This window comes from Pelodiscus sinensis, chromosome 1 (assembly GCF_049634645.1).
Source record: "Pelodiscus sinensis isolate JC-2024 chromosome 1, ASM4963464v1, whole genome shotgun sequence".
NCBI classification, from domain to species: domain Eukaryota; kingdom Metazoa; phylum Chordata; order Testudines; family Trionychidae; genus Pelodiscus; species Pelodiscus sinensis.
In genome coordinates, this window is record NC_134711.1 from 85728515 (window position 1) to 85742257 (window position 13743).

The window sequence follows — 13743 nt, forward strand, 5'->3', positions numbered from 1 at the left end:
GGCATGGAAGAAAATATTAGTGTCAGCCTCCCAATAGGGACTATAAAGAAACTCCACTGAACAGTGTGAGGCAGCAGCTTGATTATGCCATGTAACAACATGCAGTACTACACACGCTGGAGTTTTTTCCTGGCAAGGTATGCATTTAACTCATTCTTCATGTGAGTACAAAAAAGTAGCTTCTTCATTGTGACTCTGGAGATACTCATGGAGTTAATGATTTTGTATTGAACAAATGCAATCCTATGGAAGCTTTTCTTTCTGATAATATTTTTAATTTATTCTTCTGCATCCATGTTAAACACCAAGTCGAGTTCATCATAGGTCCAGTAATTTCTCTGTGACCTCATAATGAAGTGTGTTTGAGGGAGAAAGGGCCTTTGAATGATGCCCATTTATGATGACATTGCATTTTCAAATTACAATAATGTACTATGAGGACCTGTAACCCTGGGGAGAGGGGACAATGAGTCCTCCCCCCCCTACCACATTGCAGAGGGTGATCTCACTGAAATTAAAAAACAGCAAATAGTTTGGTAGCACTTTAAAGACTAACAAAACATGTAGACGGTATCATGAGCTTTCGTGGGCACATTGGCGTTATATTGTTTCATCATTCAAAAATGCTGGAATCTCTGCTCTAACTTCAATCCCCTTGTGTCAGAGCCCATAAATGGAAAACTTCAGCCTCAGTGATGAATAGTTTGAAAACTTGAGAGCATGTGAAAATAAAAGGTTATGACAGACATCGACTTGCAGTATTAACTACTTCTGGGGTTCACTACTTACACCTGACAGAATATAAAGATCACTTCATCCCTTTCTGAAATGAACCTACCTGTGGGGTGGAACATAAGGAAGGCATTAAAAGGCATATAGCAACATTATGCAAAATTTCAGACACAAAATGAAGAGCAAATTATATCCAAATAAACTCAGGACAGCAGAATGTAGTTACTTACAATATGTTGTCAATTGCCTGTTGATTAGAAGTGAATCAGCTGACTCAGAAAATTAAGAACTCCAGAGACAAACCCTGAATATTAACCATCACACCATCTGGATTCTCACTTAAAAATAATGAAATGTATTGATAAGAGATTGGCCTTTCTGGTTTCAGTAGGAGAAATAGTCTAGTTGTCACTGGGAGATCTAACCATCACACAGTCCTATATCTGCTATTATAGTCACAGAAATCTCTTTCTTCAAAGAGGGCTAGTCAATCTTCAACTGTTAGTCTCTCTCAATATGATGAATTGTGTACTCAGGAGAGTATGATCGGCTTTTTACATACACACATTCTTGCACACACACTGTTAAATGTACATCATAAACACATACCTATAACAACACACAGCTGCATGTGCACATTCCTATATCTATATACACTCATACATACATCTTGATATCTGCTCACTGATACACTTAAATTCACAAACTTGCATCACAAACAGATGTGTATATTTCCTCCCCTCCCAAAAAAGAGCATCAACAAAATTCAATTAACTTAAAATTGCTAAGGTACATCTTCTATACACAAAATCATTAAAAATCAAGGAACTCTGCAATTGTGACATTTGCTTTCACAACAGTTTCACATGCCTTTGAAACTGCTCACTCACAGGTCCAAATTCTGTTCTGCTGTTCCCATGTCAATCTGGAGTAAATCTATTTAAATCAGTGAATTTACTCTAGATTTGCACCAGTATAACTAGAATTTGGCCCTCAGATTGTAGTTCCACAACAAACAGCCTTTTCCATTCCAACACACAAAATCAGCCCCAGGGCACACATCCAGTTCTTTATAGTTACACTCACATAGAAACAATAACTCTAATCTCAGCTGCATGGACTATGGAATCTACCTAGCTGTGCCCACGCATCCACCCCTCCCTCACAGGTTCTTGAACAGTCTAAGTGTGTGCCTGTAAACACAGCAGGAGGGGTTTTAATGTGTTTGTATCTGGGAAAAGGATGAGGTCAGATGAAAATTTGACCTCTGACTATGATTGTGAGCCATTAGATGTGCACTTCATGAGGAGGTTCTTTGTTGGAAGAGAAAGACAGATTCTTTATTGATATGTCAAAGAGGAAATTATTTAAAATCTTCTACATGTCTGAAAAGCAGGCTCAAAAGAGTGTGAAAAGTACCTAGAAAAATCAAAGTTTCTCCTTCTTGAAGTTGTCCCATGATTCCTGCCAATTACCATGCTTAATTTAAAGTCTCAGAGGGTAGCTGTGTTAGGGTATGTCTACACTACCCCGCTAGTTCGAACTAGCAGGGGTAATGTAGTCATCCGCAGTTGCAAATGAAGCCCAGGATTTGAATTTCCCGGGCTTCATTTGCATGAAGCCTGCTGGCGCCATTTTTAAATGCCGGCTAGGTCGGACCCCATGCCGCGCGACTACACGCGGCACGGACTAGCTAGTTCGGATTAGGCTTCTAATCCGAACTAGCTGTACACCTCGTTCCATTTGCAACTGCGGATGACTACATTACCCCCGCTAATTCGAACTAGCGGGGTAGTGTAGACATACCCTCAGTCTGTAACTTTAAAAAGAAAAAGCAGTCCTGTTATGCCTTGGAGACTAACAAATATACTCTATCACGAGCTTTCATGAGTAAAACCCAATTCATCAGATGAGTTGAAGTAAAATTACAGAATCCAGAGTATATTTAATAGCAAAAGCAGTTACCTGTCAATTATAGGACTTAATTTAAGAATTCACACGGTGCTTTAAGTGGAAAACTAAACACATCTTTACATTTGGAGAATATGGAGTGCTTCTGTAAGGCACACACCCATATATCAGCCCCTCCTCTAGGAATAAACTTTTAAAAATAAATGGAACTACACCAGTGGAAAACTAATTTGAGAGAAGAACCAGGACTACAGTACATGCATGCACACATCAACAGAAATACATGCAAAAATACATTGCTATACCCACAAATAAAGAGGTACAATACACAGTGATATACAAAACAGCCAAAGCCACACACATACAGGCACACACAGGAATTGCACATGCACACACACAGGCTGTTAGTGGGAAAGGATGCTGCTCAGACCCAGTGTATCAAGATGTAGGAGGATCCAGATAAAGTGAGCACTGCAGCACAAGCAATGACTGTGCAGCTAGCTCAGGGCTTCCTCTTCAAGTGTGTGGGGGTTTTTTATTATTTTTTTTCCAACTTCCTTCCTGCTCTAACTGCCAAAGCTCAAAACTCAGCGCAGAGAGCAGAGAGGAACCCTAGACGCAGACGCCAGCCAGTAAGTAGAAATTCAGATAACTTGGGGGAGGGGGATATGGAAAAGAGCCTTCCCACTGTGCTATCACAGCTTGAGTCTGTTCCTTTTCGGGCAGAGGGAGCAAGGCTCTGCACAGCTTTACAATAGGAAAGGGTCTGATATGCAAAGCATGGCCATGGCTGCACCAGAAAAGGAAGTCAGACAGCAATGCGGCGAAAGAGGAGACGGCTGTGCAGTGACAGCTCAGCCTTGTACTGCATTGTCAGTGAAGCTGGGGTATGCTTGTGAAGGATCATAGGGAGGGTGATGCAAGTTGTTTCCTGCCCAGGCTCTCATGTTAAATTATGCTTTGCTATGCTTTGTTTTCCAAAGAGGCCTGCTCAGGCAATGGGGTATTTTGTCTTTCATCCCTGGAGGACAGGGCTGACAGAAGTAGTAGTTTACCTTTCATCGTGGAAAATTCCATTGCATTCTCTCTGCCAAATCCTCATTCTCAGGTAGATAAGCCCTGTTTCATGGTTACATTATACATGAGTTCAATACTCTTAAGAAGCACTGGTAAAATGGCTGGTCTGCAGCCAATGCCCCATATTTATGTCCAGGGCAGACACCCTACACAGCAAAGGGAGTGTCAATAAGGTCTTTCTTTGCTTGCTGCCTCTTGTCAGCATGGCTCCCTCTGAACTACAGTGAGCACTTCTGAAATATCAACATCCTACCCCTTCAGCCTTTGGACTCTGCCAAAGTGGCTCCGGGTGGCTGGCTGATGCCAATGCTTAGGGTGCTTTTGCTCTTTGCTTTTTGAGGCTGTCCCTTTCTGGCAGGAGCTCCCTGAATCTGGCCCACTGTTTCTCCACTAGGGCCAGAGATGAGGCCTTAGGCCTCATCGACACAATTTGAAATCTAGAACATGAAGAGGAGGAGATATCAAGGGACAGGGCAGGAGCACAGAAGGTGGGAGGAGCAAAGAATCTGCAGGAGTGGGTGAAGCAAGAGAAAGTGGTAGTGACAGGAAACATTTTTAATTTCTTTCCACAAGTGTTTTAAGGGTTTCTTCTGGTGTTTTTTTTTTTATTGCCAAAGTGGCCATTCAGTGTATATACAGTCTATCTGAAGAGTCCCAGGGACATTGCCCTTCCTGATGGGCCAGTGAGGTACCACCATACCGGTGTGCACTAACAAACAAGATGGAGGACAATGCCGTGTCTAGGAGAAGTTTTGATGTGTTCCATTTTGTAGGTGGCAGTAGTGAGTGATCTCACCCACGTGCACAGAAGGCCAATCCTGTTCTCACAGAAGTTAATGGGAGTTTTGCAGAGAGCACAACTGGGACTCTGAACTCTAGAGGGAAAACTCATGTGTGGGTCTGACCTACTCCATCTAGTAGAGAGCAGTGATGTGGGCATACAAATGAGCTAGGATGGTATCCTATCCTGCTTATTCAGATAATTGGGTAGTCTGCCTTTCCAGCTTGCCTAATGTCTTGCTAAGATCTCTGGGAGGTTTAGGGACAGGCTGGGGTTTCCTCTTTCCTCATGGAGTGCAGGCTCCCAGTACCACTTTTTTATTTGGTGGAAATCAGCTCAGCTACAGTGAAGTCACCAATAGGAAAATTTGATCCTCTCCTCATTGGTAAGGCTGTCTCCGATAGCTGCAGACTCACTCAAAGGATTAACTGTAATGCTGACTCATAGAATATGTATTATCCATACGAAGGCATGACCAAATCAGTCTGTTCCTTGGTCTTTAGTTAAATCTCTATCACTTTAACAGTTCCAAAGGCATCTGCCAGCATGGTCCATCCTGCTTGTCAGGACTGAAGCTTCCAAGCTGAGTTGTTACTCAGCCTATTCCCAATCTCATCCCAGGAGATTCAATTTTAATTTAATTTAATTTAATTTGATTTGATGAGCAAGTAAAGTACATTATTATCATCATCAACATCCATTGGGTGAGTGGGCAAATGTTAGGGTTGCCTGTGTAGCAAGGAGAAGTCTTAGAGGAGAATTCATAGAGAAATTTAAAATAATTAAGGGTAAAATGGAAGTGTGTCATTCCCCCTTTCATGCTGTCCCATGACACAATAATGAATGGTCAATCGCTAACATGAATGACCATTATGTTTAGGACAAATCAGACAAACACAGCAAAGAATGATTTGGTCCATGTGTAGTATCCACCACTGGCTATGACATAGTGTCTGTTTTTTTTTAACTTTGCTTCGAAGCATCAGAATTGGCCACTACCACACACCAGACTAGATAGTCCTGTCTTCTGATTAATTAAGGCAGAACTTACATTGCTATCTACTCACCTGTTCAACCTTTATTTCCTTATTCCATCCATTCATCCCTTGCTCTACCTTGTTCTCTCAGATAGTCATTTTTCAACCATCCACTCATCCTCCCTCCCTTTACTTCTTTCTGTGCAGCACTAGAACAGGTTCATTCCTCAAACTGATGGCTTTAGTGCAGCTGCACTGATTTATACCAACTGCAGAAATGGCTGTCAAAGTCCAGGTCAATCCCAGCATTCCATGGGGAAAGAACCAACCATTGTCCTTATGGAAAAGGAATTTCAGTGAACAGCTCCTGTCAAAGCCAGTGCTGAGACAACTGTTCATTGTCTTCAGTTCTCACTTCCTCTCTCCTTGAAGAGATGTTTTACTGCTGAAATGCCACTGCACAGATAAATGTGCAGCTGGGGCAAGTGTTGTCATAGGAACAGGCCACATATTTCCTTCCTGCACAGGAAGTGGACCTGGTCATTGCAAAAAGCGAGCTATTTTCAAGGGTGTACAGCAGAGAAAGTTTGGGGCATGTACATCTGGATTTAGTAGGATTCGTTTTCTTGAGCAAAGAGAGTTTATTTAACCAGTTCAGTTAAGAATCATTATCAGGTATTTTCTCTACTTTTAAAATTCTGCATTTCTAAGTGTTATTTATAACCCATCAGGAAAGTTAAACTTTCTCCTTAATTACCTTTATTTGCCTCCATGTTTCTATATGTGACAGTGGCTTTTAATGTGTAATCATGGATGAGTGCTGGGGCTACTTGCAATGGCTCGTTATTGTAGGGCTGGGCAAGGCCATGCATGATGACTAGGTACAAAATGTCATTGTTTCAGTCTAATTTGTTTGTCTCCTGGAGGCACTTAAAAAAGATGCGGTAAAGGTGGGAGGGAAAATAAGAAAGAGGGAAAAGGAGGGAAGCATATTTGTATCAAAATAAAGAATCTTAAGTGGGGCAGCCATGTTAGTCTGTAACCTTAATTACAAGTGGTCCGGTGGCACCTTAGAAACTAACCAAAATATATAGAATCATGAGTTATCCTAGAATCCTAGAACTGGAAGGGACCTCGAAAGGTCATTGAGCCCAGTCCCCTGTCCTCATGGCAGGACCACGCACTGTCTAGTTTTTTGTGAGTAAAACCTATTCATCTGAAGAAGTGGCTTTTGCCCTTGAAAGCTCATGATTCTATATATTGTAGTTAGTCTCTCAGGTGCCACAGGATCACTCAAAATAAATAAACTACACCTACAGACTAATTCAACACTCAAGCCACAGATTTCTGAGCATTTTGCTGTGACATTAGGTTATGACATTGAATTTAATGCTGCTGCAAAGCAGCGGTGCTGGAACAATTTGTGCAGGTGCTGAGAGCCATTGAATCAAACTGTAAACCCTGTATGTGATGAAAGCCTGAAAGTGCAACAGCACCCTAGTTCCAGCACCTGTGGTGCCAGGTGCCTGAGAGACAGCCCTGGTGACTGAGTTGCTTTCACCAGAGAATAAGTATGCTCCCACCGGTACTCACCTCCTCTGTCCTGCCATTGACTGGCTGCCCTGCCCTCTGTAGGCCAGGAGACCATGACTGAGAAAACCCCAGAGCTGCATGTGGAGGAAGAGGAGGAGGACCTGGATGGCAAACTCAACTACAAGCCCCCACCCCAGAAATCCCTTCAGGAGCTGCAGGAGCTGGACAAGGATGATGAAAGCCTCGCTAAGTACAAGAAATCCCTGCTGGGGGATGGGCCTGTGGTGACAGGTATGGTGTGGCTCTCTGATAGGCGAGGCTCACTGAGACAGGACAATGTGTGTCCAGTCCTGGTAGAGGGAGGACCCTTTAGTGGCATGCATTGTGGGGAAGGACTGAGGCTGTCCCCAATGGGGAGGGACTAGTAAGTATATGCATTTCTGTTGCTGAGTTATGGGAACAAGCTAACAGATATATTGGGGTGAGTGGGCTCAAATGGAGATAGGGTCTACAGTGTCAGGTCTATGGATGGGGATATTTGGGATGGGGCCAAGGCATGTGAAGGTATGAGTAAGTGCTTGGGAGAGTTCCTACTGAGAGAGAGATCCGTGGTCTCAGGTATGTGTCCAAGGGGGAACTTTGCTTGAAAGGACCCAAGTTGGCAGCTATACCTGGTTTAGTTCTTGCAAGGGCAGCATCATGTGGTGGAAAGTATGTTCCTCAGGGTCTCTTCTAGGAAAAGACCTATGAGATTACTGGATGTGGCTTATGGACTGGTTCTCATTGGGGCTATGTCTAGACTATGGGGGTTTTCGGAATTCCTCTGGTATCCTGGAAAAAACTCCTCTGCATCCAGGGAACGCATCTACTCTTCTGTGCCTTTTTTTTTTTTGGAAGAGAAGACATGCTCTTTTGGAAGCCTTGTCTTCCTCCTCCCACGAGGCAGAAGTGCTCTTCCTTAAGAGGGTTTTTTCCCAAAATTTGGCCTAGTGTAGATGGGCAAAATTTCAGAAAAGCCTCTTCTGAAAAAACTATCAGAAAAAGGTATGCAAATTGCAGAGCGCAATTTGCATACCTTTCCCCAATAAAGCCCCATAATGTAGACATAGCCTGGGTGAGGTACATGGTTCTATCTTCCTAAGAGGACCCAGTTAATATTCCTTGTATGATTAGAGAGCAGTCTTTAAACAGGGAGGTGAAGAAGTCATCCTGGACTCCTTAAGTCCTCTCCCTCTCCCACATTTTGATTTTGCAAACCAACCGGACTCCTCTTTCCAATGTTACAGACCCAACAGCTCCCAATGTGGTAGTCACACGGCTTACCCTGGTATGTGACACTGCTCCAGGACCAATCACCATGGACCTTATTGGTAGGTAAAGACTCCTTTCTTTGTCACATGTGGGAATGATGAGATGTCCAGCCTCAGAATAATTTCAGAGCCTTAGTTCCTATTTGAAGTTGATGCTGAGGAAGGTGATGTAAACCCTAGGGCAATTGCTCTCAACTGGGGGATGTGTACTCTGCAGGGCATACAGAGATTTTCAAGAGAGAACTTAACTCACTTAGATCAGTGTTTCTCAATCTGGGGCTTGTAACTCCCAGGAGGGTCATAGAATGAGTTTAGCAGGTTTGCAAGTTAAGAGTAAGCAGAGCAATTGCCTGAGGCCCCACACCACAAGGGATTTCTTGAAACTAAGTTACATGCTTCAGCCCTGAGTGGTGGGGCTTGGGCTGTAGACAGGGCTTACAAGTTAAAACTAGACTCAAGTGCCGCACTGAAGTATAAGTACAGTATTTGTATTCCAATACCTTTATTTTATAATAATAGGGTAAAAATGAGAAAGTCAGCAACTTTTCCATGACTGTGTAGCTGCAACATTTTTGTATTTTTATGTCTGGTTTTGTAAGCAAGTAGTTTTTAAATGAGGTGATATTTGCAAGACAAATCAGACTCCTGAAAGGGGTACAGTAGTCTGGAAAGATTGAGAACCACTGTCCTAGGGAATATCCCCTATGGAGATCTTGGGCCTAGTTTTTTATTTGAAGTACAATTCTAGCAAAAAGAAAGTAAGACCCAATAAAGGCATATAACTGTGGTCTCATTCTTCAACTCCTCTCCAGAAGAGCTTGGAAATCTCTTAAGAATTATAGGCCTTAGAGTTCCCTGAACAAAGAGAAAGGCTCTTGCTCTGGTTTCTATCCAGCTAGCTCTTAACAACACAAGACATGGGTACATGTTAAAATAAGAGGCCATTTTGAAATGGCAGAATCAAGCCACTTTGCAGTTCCAACTTCAGGGGACATGGTGAGAGAGTCATGCTTCGCCTTATATGGACTTCTTATCAGAGAGAGGAAGTCAGGACTGGCAAGGCATTGATACTTCCTGTTCAACTGAAATCCCCAGCACACGCACAACATTGCAAAGCCACACACTGAGCAGCTCGGCTGAGTTTCCAGTTGAGACATGTCCTATCTCTCTAGAACTACTGCTCTGCACAAGTGAAACAGGTAACATGTGGTGCATAGGGGATCATGCTAAGCACCTGATTCATTGGAGTAACATGAGGGCAAAACACATGTACACACACACACGTGCATCTGCACACACACGTACATGCCTTTTGTGAATGCCTATGAACACATACAAGCATGTGCATGTTTTGTGTATGCAGATGAGCATGTATGTGCATGCATGCATATATCTGTGTGTATATATATATACACAAACATGCATATACCTGTATACATGCACATTCATAAAGAAACTTTCATATACACACATGTATGTGCATTTCACAGGTACCCTATCAAAAAAGATGATGGAAGGGCATATCCATTTCCTGGATGAGAGTCTGGTTTCTTCTCTTTGTGGCAGGACTAACTGTGTGAATCTCTATATGCAGGGGATGTTGCAGCACTGAAGAAAGAAAACTTTGTATTAAAGGAAGGTGTTGAATACAGAGTCAAGATCCATTTCAAAGTGAGTAACTTGCCCTCTGGTTGCTGGCTCTAGCCATGAGTCAGTCATCACAGTCTTTCACAAAAACGTAACTGGTTTTGGTTGTGGTTACCAACCACCTTGGACCCAGTGCACTGAAAGGTTTGCTAACATGTCTAAGCCCGCTGCGTGAACTTGAGGAAGCAGATGGTGAATTGGAGGTTGCATGAAAACCAATGAAAATTCATTCTTGGAAATGGCTTGTACATGAAATTATGTGAAACTCACTCGCTGTGACCAAGTTTTGCTCTCAAAGCAAAATTTGAATTCACACAAGTCAAAGCTGGAAAAAACAGCTTTCTATGAAGCCCTGTAAAGCTGACCTGCTGAGCATTGCTGAGCTTTACAAATACCTAGATGTGGGTGAAATATTTGCAGCAAAGGACAAAACTACACAACACTTCAAAGAGCAAGCTGGCATGCAAAGCGGGCATGGTCATGGCATGGCAACTGGAATAGTTTTTGTTTAAAAAATAGGTACATTTTTCAGAAAAAGCAAAATCTGGGGCATGTTCAATCACCAGAACTGAAGGAGTGAAAATATTAATGTAGACACATTTTCCACCATTTTCATGCACTTCTGCTACAAACAGGCCTAGAGATACTGGTATCTATCCCCAGAGTTGCATCCTTATGCTAAGGAATGTTTCCTTCAATCCCACCCTTGCTGATAGGAAAGGTCTATGGCCAGACTAGTTATCTTAAATCTCTCCTTGGTTCCCAGGGTCAGCAAACTGAACTCTGAGCTGTGAAAGAGCACTCTGTGTTGCTTTCAGATTTAGCAGTGCTTCAGTGAGGCAGTATGTCCAGACTGGGAGAAACAGAGGATGCAGCCAAGCTGTGACTCTCCTTGGCAATATTGAGATTATTTGGGGCCATGTCTATGCTCACCAGCTAACTAGTTTAAACCATTTCCTTCCATATCCTGGGAATGAGCTTGCCACCCCTTCAGTGACCACAGTCCCCCGTAGCTCTGGAGATGATGGAGTGAGCTGTAGCCTTGCCCTAGGCTTTCTTCCCCGCTCTGCACAGAACGCGTGCCTCCAATCAGCTGTCTCTGGATTTAATGTGGGAATGCTCACCTGTGACCCTTGTGCTTCTCCTCCACTCAGCCTTCCCCTCAGTCCCCTCTGCCATGCCTCCTGAGCAGGGCTGGCCAGAAGGAAAATGGTGCCACGAGAGCTTGTATTTTGGCACCCCTGGCCTCCATAGATGTGGCATCCCCGTTGCTCCTGGTCCCCAGGGACTCCCCAACCCCTGCACTGTGCTACTTTGCCCCTAACTCTGCTCCACTGCACCTCTAACTCTGGGCCCCCTTCCTCTCCCAGCTCACTCTCCCCTAATGCCGCTTCTCTGCTCCCCGCTAGGTGGCTGTGAGGGGGTGTGTGAGGCACAATGTCAGGACTCCCTGTGTCCAGGTCACTTTCACCTGGGCTGCATAAGGAGAGGGCAGGAGAGTAGCACATCCTGCTGCTTGCCTCACTCTCCCTCAGTCCTCAGCCCATGGGGAGGGTGCCCCCATGTGGTGCTTCATGCGCCTGAGAGACTTGTTAACCCGCTCCACCACGCCACACAGGGGCTACGTCTACACTGGCATGATTTTCTGGAAATGCTTTTAACGGAAAACTTTTCCGTTAAAAGCATTTTCAGAAAAGAGCATCTAGATTGGCATGGATGCTTTTCTGCAAAAGCACTTTTTGCGGAAAAGCGTCCGTGCCGATCTAGATGCGCTTTTGCGCAAAAAAGCCCAGATCGCCATTTTAGCCATCGGGGCTTTTTTGCACAAAACAGTACTGTGCTGTCTACACTGGCCCTATTGTGCAAATGATTAACGCAAGAGGGCTTTTGCCTGAATGGGAGCAGCACAGTATTTCCGCAAGAACACTGACAATCTTACATGAGATCATCAGTGTTTTTGCAGAAATTCAAGCGGCCAGTGTAGACAGCTGGCAAGTTTTTCCGCAAAAGCAGATGATTTTGCGGAAAAACTTGTCAGTCTAGACACAGCCAGGAGGCCTGGGCAAGGAGTGGTGGAGCTCCAATGCTAAACAGAAGTATCCAGACTGTGTGAAAACTCGTGGCCTGTTGCTGAGAAATGCCAGGGCTCCCCTCAGCAATGTCTGCTCCACTTTGGGCCCTGAGGCCTGCTCTGCCTTGTCCAGCACCGAGGAGTGGCATGTAGGAGCTGTGTGGCTGAGGAGAGGAGAGCAGCAGAGATTGCACTGAGACCCTCCTCATTAGGCTCATCTCTGACCCTCCCCCTTGCAGGTAAATCGCGACATTGTGTCTGGATTGAAATATGTGCAGCACACCTACCGGACAGGGGTGAAGGGTGAGTAAGACAAACCTCCCCCAAACACACCACCCCCCATGTGCACTCCCAGCCTTACACAGAGATTCTTCTGTCCCAGACAGAGCTCCCCCCAGCTCAAAAAGCCCCGTTCAAAGGCTCTCATTCTACACCGTGCCTTCCACAGACACAGTTATGTGCTATCGCTCATCACACAGGTTTCCATTATATGCAGAGCCTGTCCCCCCTCAGAATTCCCCATTCTGCATAGAGCTTTCTACAGACACCAGCAGAAACAGCCTATTCTGTGCTACCCCACAGAGCAACCAACCCTATACAGAGTTTTCTTCCTTTCGTATGCAGGCTGTCCCATGGGAGAGACTCATTCCACACATAGATTCTATATATAGACCTTTGCATCAAATCTCGCACTGTGTCTGCTCCCTGCCTCTGCCCTCTCCCCAACAGCCTGCCTCAGTTCCCGTGTGATCTGAATTCATGCACCCAGTTTTTCCTCTTCTTGTTTGCCTCCCTCCTGATGGGCTCTTCCCTGGTGGGTTGTTTCCTCCTAGTGGATAAAGCGACGTTCATGGTGGGCAGCTATGGGCCGCGGCCAGAGGAGTACGAATTCCTGACGCCTATTGAGGAAGCACCCAAAGGCATGCTGGCTCGGGGCACCTATCACAACAAGTCCTTCTTCACTGATGACGACAAGCACGACCATCTCACCTGGGAGTGGAATCTGTCCATTAAGAAGGACTGGACAGAATGAGCTCACTCTGTCCACACTAGTCACCAGGAGTGCCACACCCAGGACCCACGCATCCTGCTGCCCTCTGCTGCCACTAAGGGAGTTCCAGAACCCTCTTAAGCCTTGTTCCTGCCACAGGAGATTCTGTTAAAAGCAGGTCTTTGTACAGACCCATGGACAGCCTCTGTGTTTCCCTACTGCTACACTGAAAATAACACACCCAGAGTTGTTGTGACATGGGTTAAATTGGGATGAATCCCTCTATCTGCTTGTTCCTCTTGTACTCCAAATCAGATCTATGAAGTGCCTTTTTGAGAGAACACAATCATCTTGCCAGCTTTACATCTTTTATGGCAGGGCAAATTCCCCCTCTCTCCAGAATGATCCTCCACAGTTATTTCTGCCATGTGCTCATGCTAAATGGCTGATCCCATTATGGTCCTCTTATCCTGGTCTGGTGCCCAAATCATGTAGCCTGCCTCTAAAGGCAAAACCAATAAGGGAGACTCAATTAGCCACCGTGACTTGTAAGCCACCACTGTCCCAAGAATAAAGTCAGTTTCTGTCTTCACTGCTGAGTGAGGCTCTCATTCTTTTGTGGGGCTCGTCCACTCACTCTGCCTTTCACACATGCCGAGCATTGTAATATTGTGTGGCTAAATAGCACTCAGGGATAGAGAAAGGTCTGAAAA

At 44.6% G+C, this 13743-nt stretch overlaps 2 protein-coding genes across 3 annotated transcripts in view; one reads left to right on the plus strand and one right to left on the minus strand.

Annotated features, from left to right (window-relative positions):
- Positions 1 to 13743, minus strand: part of PDE6H (phosphodiesterase 6H) — a 42336-nt gene that overhangs the window by 16797 nt on the left and 11796 nt on the right. The window lies entirely within an intron of this gene.
- ARHGDIB (Rho GDP dissociation inhibitor beta) lies at positions 3137 to 13622 on the plus strand. 2 transcript variants are annotated; one of them, XM_006125876.4, is made up of 6 exons: positions 3137 to 3275; positions 7114 to 7302; positions 8298 to 8381; positions 9916 to 9992; positions 12279 to 12342; positions 12873 to 13622. In XM_006125876.4, exons 2-6 carry the CDS (start codon positions 7125 to 7127, stop codon positions 13070 to 13072), a joined length of 603 nt encoding a protein of 200 aa, XP_006125938.1. In that variant the 5' UTR covers positions 3137 to 3275; positions 7114 to 7124; the 3' UTR covers positions 13073 to 13622. The 2 variants fall into 2 exon arrangements, with proteins under 2 accessions (XP_006125938.1, XP_006125939.1); XM_006125877.4 differs by lacking the exon at positions 3137 to 3275 and adding an exon at positions 6000 to 6153.

Excerpts from the sequence above, each read along its gene's own strand:
- ARHGDIB (XM_006125876.4), top strand. The coding sequence starts at position 7,125 with ATGACTGAGAAAACCCCAGAGCTGCATGTGGAGGAAGAGGAGGAGGAC. Across the intron at positions 7,303-8,297 it reads GGATGGGCCTGTGGTGACAG|ACCCAACAGCTCCCAATGTG; the intron begins GTATGGTGTGGC and ends CCAATGTTACAG. Across the intron at positions 8,382-9,915 it reads AATCACCATGGACCTTATTG|GGGATGTTGCAGCACTGAAG; the intron begins GTAGGTAAAGAC and ends CTCTATATGCAG.